The sequence below is a fragment of the Camarhynchus parvulus genome, chromosome 8 (genome assembly GCF_901933205.1).
Source record: "Camarhynchus parvulus chromosome 8, STF_HiC, whole genome shotgun sequence".
Taxonomy (NCBI): Eukaryota; Metazoa; Chordata; class Aves; order Passeriformes; family Thraupidae; genus Camarhynchus; species Camarhynchus parvulus.
The window spans coordinates 1104666-1121294 of record NC_044578.1 but is presented as its reverse complement, the minus strand read 5'-3'; the positions used below and the strand labels follow the sequence as shown (position 1 = coordinate 1121294).

Genomic DNA, 16629 nt, shown 5'->3' with positions numbered 1-16629 from the left:
GCGTACCACTGTTATAATATTGGTATATTATAATATATATATAGTAGTAGTGTAGTGTCTGATTATAACCAAAAGGCATTGTATCAAGAAATAGACATAAGACATAATATATATAAAAAACATCATAAACAGGCACAGATTTGACATGTCCTTCAAAACACAATTTGATTGCTCACAGCTTATATCTCTAAGTCATCAGAACAGTTTGGCACCTGTCATAAAATAAACTTTGTGTCTCAGCAAGGATGTTATTCCCAATATTTGCCTTGCCTGCTCCAAGAAGCTTGAAATAATTGCTTTAAAAATTAATTTAATTGCATTTGTTCAGTTCTTGAACGCCTATTGCTTATAAATTCAAGACTCAACTGGTTTGGAAAACTCCAAAGTTTAGTTTCTTAAAATTGGCGTTTGGAAAATGCCAAAGCTTGGGATTTTTATTTCAGTTTCTTCAAATAAATGAAAAAAATTTTGGTTTCACAGATTGTTGTTCATTATATATTATATATTATATTTCCCTGCAGTGCCACAGCTCCCCGTGCTCACTTTTGGGGAGGATTTTGAGGAATCCCCTCCTGCGGTGACTCTGAGGGGGATTGCAGCAGCTCCCCCCCTTCCTGGGATATGAATAATCCCCATAAATTACACCCTATTGACGGAACACGTTCTCTCAAAGCCTTTTAGGGATGAATCAGAGGGCACCAAGCAGCACCTAATGGAAAGGACATTCCCAGGAAAAGCCTGGGCTCCCCGTCACACGCTCCGAGGCGCGTGGCACCACCCGCACGTTTTAGGGACAAAACACCAACAATTCCCGCTCGGATCCCTGACGTGCCTGTGCCAGATGGCACCGGCAGCTTTATGGGAGGGGATTTGCTCAGGAAATGGGCTCCGAGGGCTGGGATTTGCAGCTCCAAGGGAAGGCAGAGCATCTGCCTTTTGTTGCTTTCCAAGGGGCTCCGCCCGTCCGGCTCCCCTGTGCTGCTGATGTTCGCTCAGTACCCCACAACTTTCCAATAGTGAAAGGTTTGGGGTGACACTTTGGATTAAACATACACCAAACAGGACAAGGGGAATGGCTTCCCATTGCCAGGTGGGATATGGGGGAGGAATTCCTGGTTTTGAGGGAGGTGAGGCCCTGGCACAGGGTGCCCAGAGCAGCTGTGGCTGCCCTGGATCCCTGGAATGTCCGAGGTTGGAGCAGCCTGGGGCAGTGGGAGGTGTCCCTGCCCATGGTAGAACCAAATGGTCTGTAAGGTCCTTTCCAACCCAAACCATTCCATTCCCTGATGAAAGCAGGCTGGAAGTGTTTAATGCACAGAGGGAGATGGATCACCACGTGGACACAATCAGCAGAGGTGTGCATTCCGTGCAGCAGGAAGCAGGAACTGCAGCCTGCAGGAAGCTCCAGCTCCGCTCCGGAGTGTCGCACGCCGTGCTTGCGCGCTGCTGATTGCATTAAAACGGCCCCACAATCAGCCACACGGGTCAAAAGTCCAAAAGACAACGTTTTCCATGAGTACAATTTACAGTTTTCACGCACTTCCGACCTCAAGACAACATTAACATTCCTAACATTAAAAAAAGGTGTTTAAAATATTTAAACTTAAAGGAATTCTTTACACCAAGGGCAGATCCTAGTGCTGTGCCCACACAAGAGTCATTGCTCATGTGAAGGACGAGGACAGGACAGAAGTCACCTGTGTTTAGGCCTAACCTGAAAATCAGCTCATTAATTGGCACGTTGAAATTGATGAGTTTTCCCCAGCGGACAGGCAGAGCCTTGCAGGAATCCCAGCCCACAGTGGATCAGCACACAGATCCCACTGCAGCCAGCTGAGGGGAGGATGGGTGGCAAGGACTGCACTCAGACAGCGAGGGAGTGATTAAAAAACCAAAAACACCCAGAGATCCTCCAGGAGCTGCCACCAAAGGCTGGGCTGGCTTCCTCCTGCACGACAGACGCGTGTGCTCCCCTTTCCCAGCGAGCAACCCGGCGTTCCCAGTGGCCAGAGGAGCAGATTCCCAGGGCTATTTCTGGCTGGGACACGCAGGGCTATCCCACCTAAGGAGCTGCTCCCGAGCTGCTGCCCAAAAGAGGCCCGGAGAGCCTCCGGACACGGCACGCTCCTCTGCTATTCCCAAGCTTTGCCAGCAGCTGTCAGCTGCCTGCTTAATAAGCAGGAATAGGAAATGCAGCAAGTTCACAGCAGGGGGAAAAGTGTTCAGCCCGGTCCTTGATCCATTCCAAAACCATAGTTTTCCTAATTTTGAACTTCATGAATCCGGTTTGTGGGGTTTTCAGTTATTTCGCTGTCAGCATAGGCCGACATAATCACTTATGGACAAGGAGGATGTTGCTTGGAGGTTTTTTTGGCAGGAATCTTCCCTTAGGTTGAACTCGATGATCTTGGATGTCTTTTCTGACTTTAATGGTTCTGTGATTCCGGGCCACAGGAAATACAGGGATTGCTTCCAAATAAAGTCAAGTACGGCCATGACTTCTGAGTGTGAAAAAATTCACATACATCACAGAGAAATGTACCAACTTCTCAGCTTGCATCCACACACGGATCCCTTCCGAGAAGAGCCCCCAGAATTAACCAGCACTGCCCAGCTGGACAGAAGGAACGAGCAGGAGAAGGCAGAGCTCACGAGGAGATCCACGATCTGCAATGCACATCTTTATCCTCCCACATATTCTGCTCATTTCAGCACATCACCAGCTCTTTTATTTTTTTTAATATGGCAGAAAACGCAGCAGTTTCATTATGAGGAGGGCTGTAAACATGTGAATAACAGCAGAATTTCTGCCCTAAGTACGTGCAGTGAAAAACGCCCTCCCACAGCATTGCTCTGTGCTTTAAAATGTGCACAGACAAGCGAAGCAAATCATGCAGACACAGAACTTGGCTTGTAAATTAAGGCAGACTAATTGAGCTCTGCCTGAACTTTCTTCCCCTGAATCCTAAACAACCTGCCGAGCAAGTGTTCCTCCTTGGAGCAGTCAAGGTAAGAGGTATTTTTAGTTTGGAAAAGCAGCACTGGAGCCATACAAAGCAGAAGGTCGGGTACACCAAACACTCCTTCTGTCACTGCTATTTCTGTGAGCTGGGCTGATTCCTGTGAGCTGTGCTCCAGCCACCCCTTCCCTGGCTCCCAAAGCTGTGGAACGGCGCTGCCAGGAGGGGCTGGGGGATGGAATCATGGAATCACAGCAAGGGCTGGCTTGGAAAGACCTCAAAGCTCATTCCATTCCAGCCCCTGCCGTGGGCAAGGACACCTTCCACGAGACCACAGTGCTCCGACCTGGCCTTGAACGCTTCCAGGGATGGGCACACAGGAGCCTCCTTGGCTGCAGTGGTCGAACACCTCCTTTGGAAGCTGCCCTGGAGGAGAGAGGCTTTGCCTTCCTAATCTGAAAATACGGAGAAGAGGAGAAAATTATGTTTCGCCTCCTAGGAAGCTCAGGAGAGCTCAGGCACATGGGGATCACAGTGCTGTGGGACTGAGGGGAGCCTCCACACCCAGCACCCATCACTGCTGGGCTCAGCTCCTACCAAGCCCTCCTGCCCGAGCCCCTCTGGCTGCCACCCCCAGCAGCCCTTCCCAGGGTCACTGCTGGGGGAAATCAGGGGGGGAAAATTAGAGATGTCTCCATGAAACAGCCAAGGGCCGAGAGCAGCAGTGCTGAGAGGACTGGGACGTGCCCAGTGGAACCTGCTGGGCAGGCTGGTGGCTGTCTGAGCAGAATCTGCTCCTCCCTGCCAGCTCCAGCTGCCTCTGGAGCTCACCCTTCAACAACCCCGTTTAGCCTGTGCATAAATCTAAAAAAAAACAATTATTGACTGTAAACTACCGTGCATTAAATAAAGTGACTCCACTGCTGAGAGCTGCTGTGCCAAACACACTAAAACTTCAATACAAACTAGAGTCCAAAGCAACAAAATAACATGCCACTATCAATATTGCCAATACATTTTTCTCCATTCTTCTAGCAGCAAAATACAAGCCTCAGTTTGCCTTCACCTGAAGAAGTGTACAGTACACTTAAAACTGACTGCTCCAGAGGTAAAAGCACAATCCTACCATCTGCCATAACTGATCCAAAATGCACTAAAAAAAGGTAAGGCTCCAAATCATCTACCATATATTAATTACATCATTGTGTAAAAAAAAAATACCAACAGCAAAAGTGTTTAAGAAAAAACACTCGGGCAGCTCTGGCCACGCTGCCGCTGCCCCGGCTCGGTGCCCGCTGCCACCTCTCACACTGGCATTGCCACACAGCCAGGGAACGGCTGGATCAGGGCCTGCTCTGCCTGGAAAGAGCCAAGCTGTCGTGGTTTTCCCCCCGTGCCACTTCATTTCAGGCTGGCTGTGCTGGTGTGGCAGCCTGTGGGCAGCGGGAAGGGGAACACGTTAAACCGCGGGGTGTGGGGAGCCCAGGCCGTGTTCTGTGTGTGTGGGGAGCGGTGCTTCCCTCTCTCCTGCCCCCCTGCCCCTCCTGGGCAGCTCAGCCTCCTGCTGACCCCCACCCACAGCCACAGGCCGTGGTGCTGCGGGAACCGGGTCCCTGAGAGGCGTACAGGGCTGCCAGCGGTGATGGGGATGCACTGGCACATGGAATGTGCACAGGAGCTCCAGGACCTGCAAGAGCCATCTCGCAGCAGGCTGACTCACTGCCCTGTGTCCCGAACAGCCAGCCAGCCCAAATCTGGCCTGCCACTGTCCCTGGGGCACTGAAAACCTCTGGAGTACAAGTGTCAGTGTGCCCCACGGTGGCACTGCCACCGGGACCGTGCAGGAGACCCTCACCCAGTCACGGTGCCCTGGGGCAGGCATGGTGGGGATGGTGCTGTGCTGAGCCCGGCCAGCAGCGAGCCCGGCTCGTTCTGTGCCTGCTGCAAACCAGCCCGTCCTGTTGGTGCAGCCGGCACGGCCGCGGGGCGTGGAGCAGGGCCAGGGAGCGGGGCCGGGCTGCTGAGCCGGCAGCTCCGCCGGATCCGCGGCAACCGCTGCGGGCTGGGCGGCCTGAGTCACCCACAGCGCCTGTGAAAGGTGCGGGGCTGCCCGGGACACTGCTCCCTTCACCATCATCATCATCATCATCATCATCATCATCATCATCATCATCATCATCATCATCATCATCATCCTCAGCCTGCCTGCTCCCCTTCATCGTGATCGTCATCCTCAGCCTGCCTGCCTCCCTTCATCATCATCATCATCCTCAGCCTGCCTGCTCGCCTTCTTCATCATCATCATCATCCTCAGCCTGCCTGCTCACCCACAGCACCCTGCCTGGCGTGGGGCTGCCAGGGACACTGGCCCCTTCACCATCATCATCATCCTCAGCCTGCCTGCTCACCTTCATCATCCTCAGCCTGCCTGCTCACCCTTTTAACTCAATAACTAATCATTCAAAGTCCACGATGCAGACTTTTCTGTCCAATTCCAAAAAACTATTTGAACTTTGAAGAATAAGCTGAAGAACAGCTAGCTACTGCTCTAAAACTTCTATCTCGCTCCATATATATTGCTATATTTTAAAACTTTAAGTCTTCTACTTAGTGACATTACACAGTTCTATGCACTCGGAATCCCAGAGTTATCAATTAATTTTGGAAGTTTTTTTTCACGGCCTCAGGTCAAATACGGTAATTTCTTGGTGGGTCTGTGCCCTTCAGCAAAGAGTTTAAAATTTTCAGCATCTAGGATTCCAACAACCATGCTCATCCTTCCTGCTCACCCTCGCCATGCTCTGCCTGCCCCTCCAGCGGCTGCGCGGAGCACAGAGTTCATCTGCCACACAAATAAAAAAGGTCCTTTTGTTTTATGGAGCACAAGGCAGGGCAGGAAGGAGTGTAGGTTTATTTTGGGGCACGGCCAAGGCAGGGCTGAGTTAAGGAAGACACAGTTTCCCACCTGGCAGCTGCGGAGGGCGAGGAGCAGGAGCTTGGCTGAGCTCTTTGCTGCACCCTGAGCCTGGTGGTGCTGGGATAACCCTCCTGGAGCAGGGATCAGCGCCACCCACGCCAGGGCCCTGGCACCCAAAGCCCCTCTCACACCTGTCCCAAACACGAGCCAGCCCCAGTGCTTGGATTTTCTTGTCCCTGCAGCTGCATTTGGCACAAAACTGTCTGAGCCAAGCCCTCCGTGCCAGCTGGGAGCACCCAGGCACTGCTGTTTGCCCATGGGGCAGGGCCCCCAGCTCTCCTCACCCAGCCCCATCCTCCTGCCTGTTTGGGCTCTGGGAGGAGCCAGCCCTGCAGGACCCCTGGGGAACAGGGGAGATCCCCTTGAGGGTGTGCAGCACACGGACTGACCCCGCCAGCCGCTCCCCGCGCTCGGCTGAGCATCCCTTTATCCCTGCTGGGCTTCCCTGGGGCAGGCTTGGTGCGATCCGGGGCCTCGGTGGGATTCGGGACCTCGGTGGGATCCAGGACCTCGGTGGGATCCAGGACCTCGGTGGGTCCGGGACCTCGGTGCGATTCTGGGCACAGCAGGAGCAGCAGCTCCGGTGCAGAAACCCCCGGGGCAGGGGTGACACCGCCTCTGCCACAGCGCAGGGGTGACACCGTGTTTGCTACAGCACGGGGGTGACACTGCCTCTGCCACCAGTACGGGGGTGACACCACCTCTGCCACCAGCGCCAGGTTTGGGCCGTGAGCCGGAGCCCTTCCTGCGGCTGGCATTCCCAGGCCGGCATTCCCAGGAGCTGAGCATGGCACCGGCTGAGCCCACGTGCGGCTCCCGGAGCGCTGGGGCCACGGGCGGAGCTGCCCGGGTAAGGAAACAGGAGCGGGCGGATGAAAGGCGCCGAAAGGAGGTCACGGAGCTGCCCCTGCTGCTGCTGCTGCTGCTGCTGCTGCTGCTGCTGCTGCCGGCCGAGGCACCCCCTCATTAGGTGATTACAGGCACCAGCTCAGCTAACGAGTGGGCTCGCACGTCCCGAACAAGCCCCGGGGCTGTTGTGGCACGTTCGGCTCGGCTCGCTCGGGTGGCAGCTGGGGAGGTGTCCCCAGCGCTCCAGCCCGTCCCAGCGCCCTGCCCTGCTCAGGGCATCCCAAATCCCGGAGGTGCAGCGCACCCCGGCAGGCTCTCTGTGCATCCTTGGGGTGCAGCGCAGGATCGGGGGACTCCCGGAGCTGAGGAACGGGAATACTGAGGAGCAGAGAGCACCCAGAGCACCCTGTTCCATGGAATTTATGGGGGGATGAAGGGGCTGGACATCGGGGCAGAGAACAGGAGGCTGCTCACAGGCTGAGCATCCGGGAGCTGGCTCTGCAGCACACAAAATGCCTGAGGAGGAGCTGCAGAGGCTCGGGATGTGTTTGGGAGAGCTCCTGCCCAGGAAGTGAACCTTCACCCGGACCCCACCCATCCCGCCTGGCCCCTGGGCTGCAGGCACAGCAGGCACATGGAATGCTCGGTCTGCAGCCCTGGACCTGCAGCAGGACCCCCAACCCCTCCCCGTGCTGAGGATTCAACCCTGGGGGCTTCAGCCTCTGCCTCGTGCGGCTCAGGGACTGTCCCAGGGCTGTGTCCCCGCGGCTGCTGCCTTGGATAAGGACACGAACGAGAGGGAGCTGCAGGGCTGACAGCTCTGATAAGGCTCCGCAGGGAGGGCAGTCCCCAGGCTGGTGGCATGATGGCCTTGTCCCCAGGCTGGTGGCACTGCAGGCATCCCATCCTGTCCATGGCACAAGTTCGTGGTCAAGGCCATTGGATCACACAATGGTTTGGGCTGGAAGGGACCTTAAAGACCATCTTGCACAGACTAATCTTAATTCTAATTAGAAAATTATGCGTATTAGGGAAAAAAAGTGTATCTTCTCAAGAAAAAGAAGTCACCCCTGTTGCAGGTTCATGTTAAAGGATTGGCCTGACAGGTGCTGCTTCAGAAAGTGGTGGCAGGTCCTCATCCCCCGTGGCAGGTGGAAAGCAGTGTCACCACATCGCGGTGACACGGTGACATGCAGGGGGGCTGGGAGCCCCCAGCCCTGCTGCTGCCCCACGGGACATTGCTGCGCCGTGAGGCCAGCCAGGAAGCAGCTCCCTGCAGGTGCCCTGGGGCACGTTCTGCTGCATTTTTCTGCTTGTTCCATCACCTCTAATTCCTCCTAAACAGCTTCTGGGCTTGGGGCACAAACCCCACATTCCCCAGGGCTCCACTGCTCTCTGCACCGCTGGTGTGGAGGTGCCATCAGGATGGGATGTCCTGAGCCCCATCCCACCCTGCTCCTGCCTCTATCCTCTCCATGGGATGGTTTCTCACCCTTTTTCCTCTGGTTTTGTAGCCCAAGTGGCTCCCTGGGATGTTGGAGACCCCCGGCCTGCAGCCCCACAGTGGAGCAGGGCAGTCTGCACAAACAGAACCCAACTCCACTGCTCCCGCCAGGCTCTCCACGTCAGAATCCCGTGACTAAGGCTGGACTCACCGTTCTGTTTTTCCTTACTGCAAAATTACATTTTAAATTAAAAAACAAACGCGTTTTTCCCGCCGCGCGAGGTCCGCGGAGCCCCCGGATGCTGCCCCTGCTGCGGCCGCCAGAGGGCGCCAGAGAGACGGCGGCGGCGTCCCCGCCGTGTCCGTGTCCGTGTGTCTGTCCCCGTCCTGTGTCCCTGTCCCGGTCCTGTCCTGTGTTCGTGTTCGTGTTCCTGTCCCTGGCCCTGTCCTGTCTGTGTCCCTGTCCGTGTTCGTCTCCCTGTCCGTGTCCCTGTGTCTGTCCGGGTCCTCCTGTACGTGTCCCTGTCCTGTCCCTGTCCTGTCCCTGCTTTGTCCGTGTCCCTGTCCCTGCTGTGTCCCTGTCCTCTCTGTGACTATGTCCCTGGCCCGGTCCCTGTCCTGTCCCTAGCCCTGGCCCTGTCCCCTGTCCCCTTTCCCTGTCCAAGCAGGGACTGAACCTGGGCAGGGATTCTGCCCTGGAGCCCATCCAGCCTGGCCTTGGGCACTGCCAGGGATTCAGGAGCAGCCACAGCAAATCTGGGAATTCCATCCCAGCCCCTCCCCAGGAACAATTCCCAATTCCTAATCTCCCATCCAGCCCTGCCCTCTGGCAGTGGGAGCCATTCCCTGTGTGCTGTCCCTCCAGGCCTTGTCCCCAGTCCCTCTGTCCAGCTCTCCTGGAGCCCCTTCAGGCCCTGGCAGGGGCTCTGAGCTCTGCCTGGATCCTTCTCCTCTCCAGGTGAGCACCCCCAGGTGTCCCAGCCTGGCTCCAGAGGGGCTGCAGCCCTGCAGCAGCTCCAGGGCCTCCTCTGGAATCTCTCCTGCAGCTCCAGGTCCTGCTGATGTTGGACACCAAGGCTGGAGGCAGCTCTGAAATAGGGTTTCATAAGCATTTATAAAATATTTTTATTTTAATTTATATTTTTAAATCTGCTCTCAAATAAACACCTCGGTTCCATTATCTCTACTGCAACAACCATCAAACCCTGGGCTTCACTCCACGCTCCTTTCTCTTTGCTTTCCAGACACCCTTCCCACTCCATGCATTTATAGGAGACAAAATGAGCCCAGATTAATGATTTCAGGTCCCCCCCGAGCTCCCTGCTGCCCACAGGAGCACCACTGCAGGGCACTGTGAGCCACCGCAGCTCCCTGGTTCCATGTGCATGGCTGGGGCTGGTTTGGCTCCGCTCACACCGGAGCTCTCCTGCACGCCAAGGGAAAACCCGGGAAAGAGGGAACTGCGCTGCGGGAGGCAGCGCGGGGCTGCTGGCTGGAAGATGATTCCTTGCGGTGCAGGACAGCGCACCCCCATGGAAGCGCCGCTCGAGTGCTGCTTTGTGGCCCCACGCTGCCAGGGAATGGACAAAGTTTGTTTTTATTTCAGGGCCGCTCTCCGTGTCCCCATTCCGGACTTCGCCCGGCAGGGTGATTCCCACCGGGGCTGCCACGTGTGCCCGGCATGCCCAGGAGGGAAAAAACGCCCGTGCCTGCAGGGAGAGGGGATGGAGGGGAGCGTGCAGGGCAGGGGAATGTCCCTGCCAGCAGCAGCACAGCTGTGCCACAGGAGCCGAGCAGGGACTTGCTGGGGAGCCCCTCACAAAAGACATCCCAGCAGGAAATATGCTTCAGCAGAAGGAAAAGGTATTTCAGATATTTACCCAGGGTGGTGGGACATGGGTGATCCATGAAATCACAGAATCCTGGAGTGGTTTGGGCTGGAAGGGACCTTGGACCTCCCCCAGCCCCACTGCCTTGGGGAGCAGGCGGGGACAGCTTCCCCTATCCCGGGCTGCTCCAAACCGGCTTTGAGCACTTCCAGGAACGGAGCAGCCACAGCTGCCGGGGTCTCACCACCCTCACAGCCAACAATTTCCTCCCAATCTCCAATCTCCACCTCCCTTCCCTCAGTTTAAAGCCATCAGAGCACTCCCAGCTCCCACTCTGCTCCCTGTTTGCAGAGCTCCTGCAGCCAGGGCGGCCCGGCTCCCTCCCAGCGCTGTCCCAGCACCACGGAGGGCAGCAGGAATGTGCTGAGCGCAGGCAAACCGGCCGGGATAAACACATCCCACATCCCCCAGCCCCCGGCCCTGCCACCTTTGGGGGAGACAAGCCCAGGCAGGAGCCTGCAAAGGAGCTTGTGCCAGGCAGGAGGGAATGCCCGTGCCAGGGAAGTGCCAGCCCTGCTCTGTGCCAGCCCTGCTCCGTGCCAGGGAAGTGCCAGCCCTGCTCCGTGCCCGCCCTGCTCCGTGCCAGGGAAGTGCCAGCCCTGCTCCGTGCCGCCGAGCCAGGCTCTGGGCTGCATTCCCGTGCCCTGGGCGTTGGGAAAGGTGCGGGCACCGTGCCCGGCTCCAGAGCCAAAGCCAGGCGGGCCCAGACTTCCCTGGGGCTGGCCAGGGCCAAACCGTGCCAGCAGCAGGGGTGGCTGCAGCTGAGCCCCGCTTCTGGCTCCACGAGGGATGGAGGGACCCCAAGGAAAACTCGGGAATTGTCTACTTGCTCTTGTGCTGCCACTGCTCGAGGGCACTGGTGGTGCCAGGGCAGCCGGGTCCTGGGGCAGTCCCGGCAATCCCGGCAATCCCAGGCTCCTGCCCTGCTCCACGGGGAGGCAAAGCCGAAGTTCCCGGGGTTCCAGAGCCCGGGGCAGCTGCTCCTGCAGGGATGCCCGCTCTGGGAAGGGGGATGTGCCCGGACACTGCAGGAGCTGGGCACGGGGACAGCTCGGTGACACGGGATGGTGGCACCGGGGACAGGCGGCCGCCCCTGGAATGCGCAGGCTGCCGTTGGCTCTGCTCGCTGCCCGCGGGATGCAGCAGCTCCGGAGGGGCTGGGAACGCTCGGTGGCCCTGGCACGGCAGCCGGGGGTGGCCCTGGCACGGCAGCCGGGGGTGGCCCTGGCACGGCAGCCGGGGGTGGCCCAGCAAAGGGACACAGCCAAGGGATCTTCCACAGCAGCAGGATGGCCCAGGGACCAGCGGGGCGGGACAAAAGCCCCAGGTGGGACAGGCCAGGCAGGGAAACAAGGGAGAGGATCAGGGACACCCCAACAAGGACAGCAGGGGGCAAAGGACAGGGAGCAGCAGCCCTGGCACTGCTCCGGGCTGGGACCACCCCGAGGCAGCCCCGGGAAGGGCCCCGGTGGCTCCGGCGGGGATGCGGCTCTGTCACCTCTCGCTGACACTGTTTGATGGTCGGTCTCATTCCCAAAAACTGAAATTAAACAACTCGATGCTCTTACGTGCAGGAAGCACCTCCGCCGCTGGCCCAGACGTCCTCCCCCATCGAGGGCTCCATGGGCATCCCCCACATGCCGGGGTTAACCCATTGCTCCCCAAGCTGCCTCCGCCCTCGGGCAGCCCAGAGAACATTTGGGGTGAGGATCTGCCAGGGAAGGAAGAGCTGAGCCCCTCGGCAGAGCCCGAGCCCCCCCTGAGCCCAACACAGCTCCTGCCCCCCGACTCTGCAGTGCCAGACACGGAGGGGAGGGCAGGCCCAGCCCAGAGAATGATGAAAGTCAGGATTAAAGGGCAGGGGGGGAGCGAAACACCCCGGCCGCTTTTGGCAGGCGACGAAAGGAAGGCTTAGCGGCAGCTGCCAGCTGGGGGCTGGCGGAGGGACAACTGCGGGTCCGGCCCCATCCCGGGCCGGCAGGGACCGCACAGCCCCGCACGGCCACCCCCTGTCCCCGCAGCGGGACCGAGGCACCGGGAAACGGGACAGCCGGGAAAACTCCGCATCCCTGCTGGGATTCGGGAAACGGGACAGCCGGGAAAACTCCGCGTCCCTGCTGGGGTTCGGGAAACGGGACAGCCGGGAAAACTCCGCATCCCTGCTGGGATTCGGGAAACGGGACAGCCGGGACAGCCGCGCCCGGCCGGGAAAGCGCAGGGCCAGCGCGGTGCCGGAGCTTTGCTGCCGGCCCCGGGAGGGGCAGAAGAGGCTTCAGCTGCTTCCCAGCTGCCCCCGTCCGAGACAGATTTAGTTCAGGGCCGGCACAGATGGGGCTGCGGGGCCGGAGCCACAGGCGGAGCCCTCGAGCCCGCAGTTGCTAATAGAGATAGAGCAAATTAAGCGAACTTAATTCGGAGGGTCACCACACAATGCCCCCACCTGTTTCGCTGCGCTCCGGCCATCTGCCGCCCCTGCACCTGATGCAAAAAGGGCTTTTCTCCCTTTCCCCCGACGCCGTGGGCTCCCGTGAGCCGTGTCGGGTCTCAGCAGCAGCAGGACGGGGCAGGGCCGGGTGGGGGGATAGAACAAACCCTGGGAGTTCCCTCCCGGAGCCAGCACAGCCGGGGCACACAGAAATCACCCTCTGTGCTCTGCTGCACAAACGCTTTGCTGTGCCCCCGAATGCTCCAGGTTGGACAGGACACGGAGCAGACTGGGGTGCTGGGAGCTGTCCCTGCCCAGGGCAGGGGGAGGCACAAAACCGTCCCTGGGGTCCCTTCCAGCCCAAAGCATCCCAGGATTCTGTGATATCCCATTTCCCACACGGCCCGCTCAGGGGTTCTGCAGGAGGTGCACGGAGTAAGCATCACTCTGCACACAGGGCTGTGGAAAACAGCAGGAAAACTCTGATACAAGCCAAACTCTAAAGCACACGCTGCCAAAACCTCCGTGAGGGACCACCAAGGGTCCTGAGTGCAGCCCGTGGAGGGGGTGGGAATGTGCCAGCCCACAGCCGGGTTGGGAAAGAGCTCTGGCTGTGGGAGGATGGAGGGGTCTGGGTGCAGCAGCTGAGAAAGCTCTGACACAGCAGGAGGAGCCCTGCCCGGAGGTCTCAGGGCTGACACGGGACATCTGGAGCGGGAGCAGCTTCCCGGAGGAGCACCGAGTTCCTGGAAAGCTGCAAAGGGAGAGATCACAGAACCAGACTGGTTTGGGGTGAGATGCACCTTAAATCCCATCCAGTGCCACCCCTGCCATGGCAGGGACACCTTCCAGTGTCCCAGGCTGCTCCAAGCCCCACTGTCCAGCCAGGCCTGGGACACTGCAGGGATCCAGGGGCAGCCACGTTGTTGCCCGTGGCAAACTCTGGCCCTGTGTTTGAAGTTGGTGAGGCTGAGTCTGAGCACAGGGGAGCTCCCTGCAAGAGAGCAGCCCCTGTGGGGGCAGGGAACGGCCTCCATCCAAGGGGGAATTCTGTCCCACTGCCCCTCCCAGGTGAGGCCCCACCTGCAGAGATGCCCCAGCCCTGGGGACAACATCAGCAGCACCTGGAGCTGCTGGAGAGAGCCCAGAGGAATCCATGGAGCTGCTGCAGGGCTGGAGCCAGGCTGGGAGACCTGGGGGTGCTCACCTGGAGAGGAGAAGGATCCAGGCAGAGCTCAGAGCCCCTGCCAGGGCCTGAAGGGGCTCCAGGAGAGCTGGAGAGGGACTGGGGACAAGGCATGGAGGGACAGCACACAGGGAATGGCTCCCACTGCCAGAGGGCAGGGATGGATGGGAAATTGGGAATTGGGAATTGTTCCCTGGCAGGGTGGGGAGGGGCTGGGATGGAATTCCCAGATTTGCTGTGGCTGCCCCTGGATCCCCGGCAGTGCCCGAGGCCGGGCTGGACGTACTCGGAGCGGGCCGCTCCAGGGCAAGGTCCCGCTCCCGAGCAGGGCCAAGCCCGGCTGGACTTGGCAACTGTATAGGCGTGGTCTCATTTGCATGAGCCAATGGGAGCGGGCTATGCAAATGAGGAACGGCGGGGCGGGCGGGGCAGCGCGCGCGGGGCGCCTTTGTCCGGCTCGGGCGGCGGGGCCGGAGCGGCCGGAGCGCAGTGTCCGCCCCTGTCCGAGCCCGAGCCCCGAGCGGCCCTGGCCCCGTGATGACTCTGGAGGAGCTGCCCGGGGAGCGCCGCGCCGCCGGGAGGTGAGGCCGGGGGGCGGCGGGGGCCGGGCGGGGAGCGGCGCGGGGTGGCCGGTGACGGCCGGTGCGTCCCGGCGCAGGATGGAGCAGGCGGGGGACGCGCTCGAGGAGGTGCTGAGCAAGGCGCTGAGCCAGCGGAGCCTCACCCTCGGCGTCTACGAGGCGGCCAAGCTGCTGAACGTGTGAGTGCCCCCCCGTGCCCGTGCCCGCCGGTGCCCGCTGCCCGGCGCGCCCGCGGTGACGGCGGTGCCCCGCAGGGACCCCGATAACGTGGTGCTGTGCCTGCTGGCGGCCGAGGAGGAGGAAGCGGGCGACGCGGCGCTGCAGATCCACTTCACGCTGCTGCGGGCCTTCTGCTGCGAGAACGACATCAACATCCTGCGCGTCAGCAACCCGGCGCGCCTGGCCGAGCTGCTGCTGCCCGCCGCGGGCCCCGACCCGCCCGCCGACCTGCACTGCGTGCTCGTCACGGTGAGCCCCGGCTGCCACCGCGGGGGACACCCGGGGCCGCTCCGGACCCCTCCGAACCGCCGCGCCCGGGGCTCGAACCCGCGGCCTCAGCGGCCGGCGCCGGGGGTCCCGCGGTGCCTCCCGGGGACAGAGGCTGCGTTCGCCCCTCGTTTGCTGTGTTTTCCCCATCTTCCTCCTTTGTTTCTCGCCTCTTTCTCCCGTTCTGTCTTTTCTTTCCTTAGTTTTCCATTTTCCCCCACTCCCTCCTTGTTTTTCCCCTTTTCTTTCCCTCTTTCCCCCTGTTTTTCTCTCCCTTCCCCCCCTTTTATCTCTCCCTCCTATTTTTTTTCCCCGTCCCTACTCTGCCCCAGAGTCCAAAGCTAAACTCCTCACATGCTCCCAGGCCTGACTTGTTTGTTTGCCTCGCCAGCAATTTAAGATGATTCACACTCCTGCTCTTTCTGCTGCGCTCCCCCCTCCCCTCCCCGCGCCGCTCTCGGGTTGTTTTTGCTGCCGTGCCGGAGCTTTTTGCCGTCCCCTTTCCAGAACCCGCAGGCGTCGCAGTGGAAGGACCCAGCGCTGAGTCAGCTGATGTGTTTCTGCCGGGAGAGCCGGTACCTGGACCAGTGGGTGCCCGTGATCAACCTCCCGGAGCGGTGACCCCGGCCCGGCTCTGCCGCCGCCGCAGACTCTCGCTCAGGAAGGAACTCCCTGCCCCGGCTCCGCGAGGGGAGGGAGGGAAAATAAATAAAATCCGACAGCAGCAGCAACAACAACAAAAAAAATAGATATAAAATAATAAAGCTAAAACCGATGTCATTTGGGGGGGTTTGGCTGGAGCTGAGCAGTGTGGGAGCTGAGAAAAACAGGGATGAGCCCAGCCCGACGCCCTCCCGAGACCTCCCCTCACTCCTGTCCTTAAGTGCCACTTAAAGTTCCTGCTTTAAACACCTTAACGAGCAAACAAGGTTAATCGAGGCCTTTTGCCAGCAATGTTGTTGTATTTTTGGGATGTAATTCTCACGTTTTTATGCTAAGATATATAATAATAATAATAAGTTATTTTCTGATATTGATGGAAAAATTATTTATACTTGGAGGTTTGAGAACCGAAACGCCCTCGAGCAGTTGGTCTGCAACCACGAATCTTCTCCCAGCTGGCTGCAAAAGCAGCACCATTAATATAATTGTTTGAAATTCGAGTGTTTTTTGGGGTTATGGTGTTCTTGTTTTGTGTTTTCTTTTTTGAAATAAAGTGTAAAATCAAACCTTTGGCCCGGGCTTTTCTTTCCTCGCTCCACGAGTGCAGACACAAGGGCTGAGCAGCAGCTGCTTCCTCCTCCTGGCCATGGGCAAGGTCCTGTTGTGCAGCTCCAGTGTGGGTTCATTCCCGGCCCCTCCCAAGCAATTAAAGGCTGAAGCAGCTCATGTGCTGCAGGAAATGTTGGGAATGCTATTTATTTATTTATTTATTTAGTTTGAATGCTGCCACAACAGGAGCTAAACAAATTAAAATTTAAAAAAAAAAGGCTTTGCTGCTGAAGTTTCTGTGCTCCTGCAGCTCTTTGCCAGGAGGGAATCCTCATTCCTGGGGGCAGGAGAACCTGGCTCAGGGTTTCCTTGCAAAGCCCCGGGATTTGTTTGCATCCCCAGCTTGGAGCTGGCAGCTCCCAGCTCTCCTCAATGCCACAGCCAGGCTGGCACAGGTGCCATTTCTGCATGTGGCAGGACAGTGCCAGCCTGCTGCTGGCACTGCCTGGGGACAGCGGTGACACACACTGTCCCCCCAGCCCGGCCAGGAGGGGAAGCTGGACCTGTTCTCCCACTCCTGGGATGCTCCAGCACGAGGCCACCCTGTCCCTGTGTCCAGC

General features: G+C 58.7%; 1 protein-coding gene across 1 annotated transcript; it reads left to right on the top strand.

Moving 5' to 3' along the window:
• Window positions 1-14189: 14189 nt before the first annotated feature.
• On the top strand, window positions 14190-15577 carry GADD45A (growth arrest and DNA damage inducible alpha). The gene is made up of 4 exons (XM_030953412.1): window positions 14190-14311; window positions 14389-14490; window positions 14566-14779; window positions 15305-15577. The coding sequence occupies exons 1-4, from the start codon at window positions 14268-14270 to the stop codon at window positions 15416-15418; spliced, it is 474 nt and encodes a 157-aa protein (XP_030809272.1). The 5' UTR covers window positions 14190-14267; the 3' UTR covers window positions 15419-15577.
• Window positions 15578-16629: the final 1052 nt, after the last annotated feature.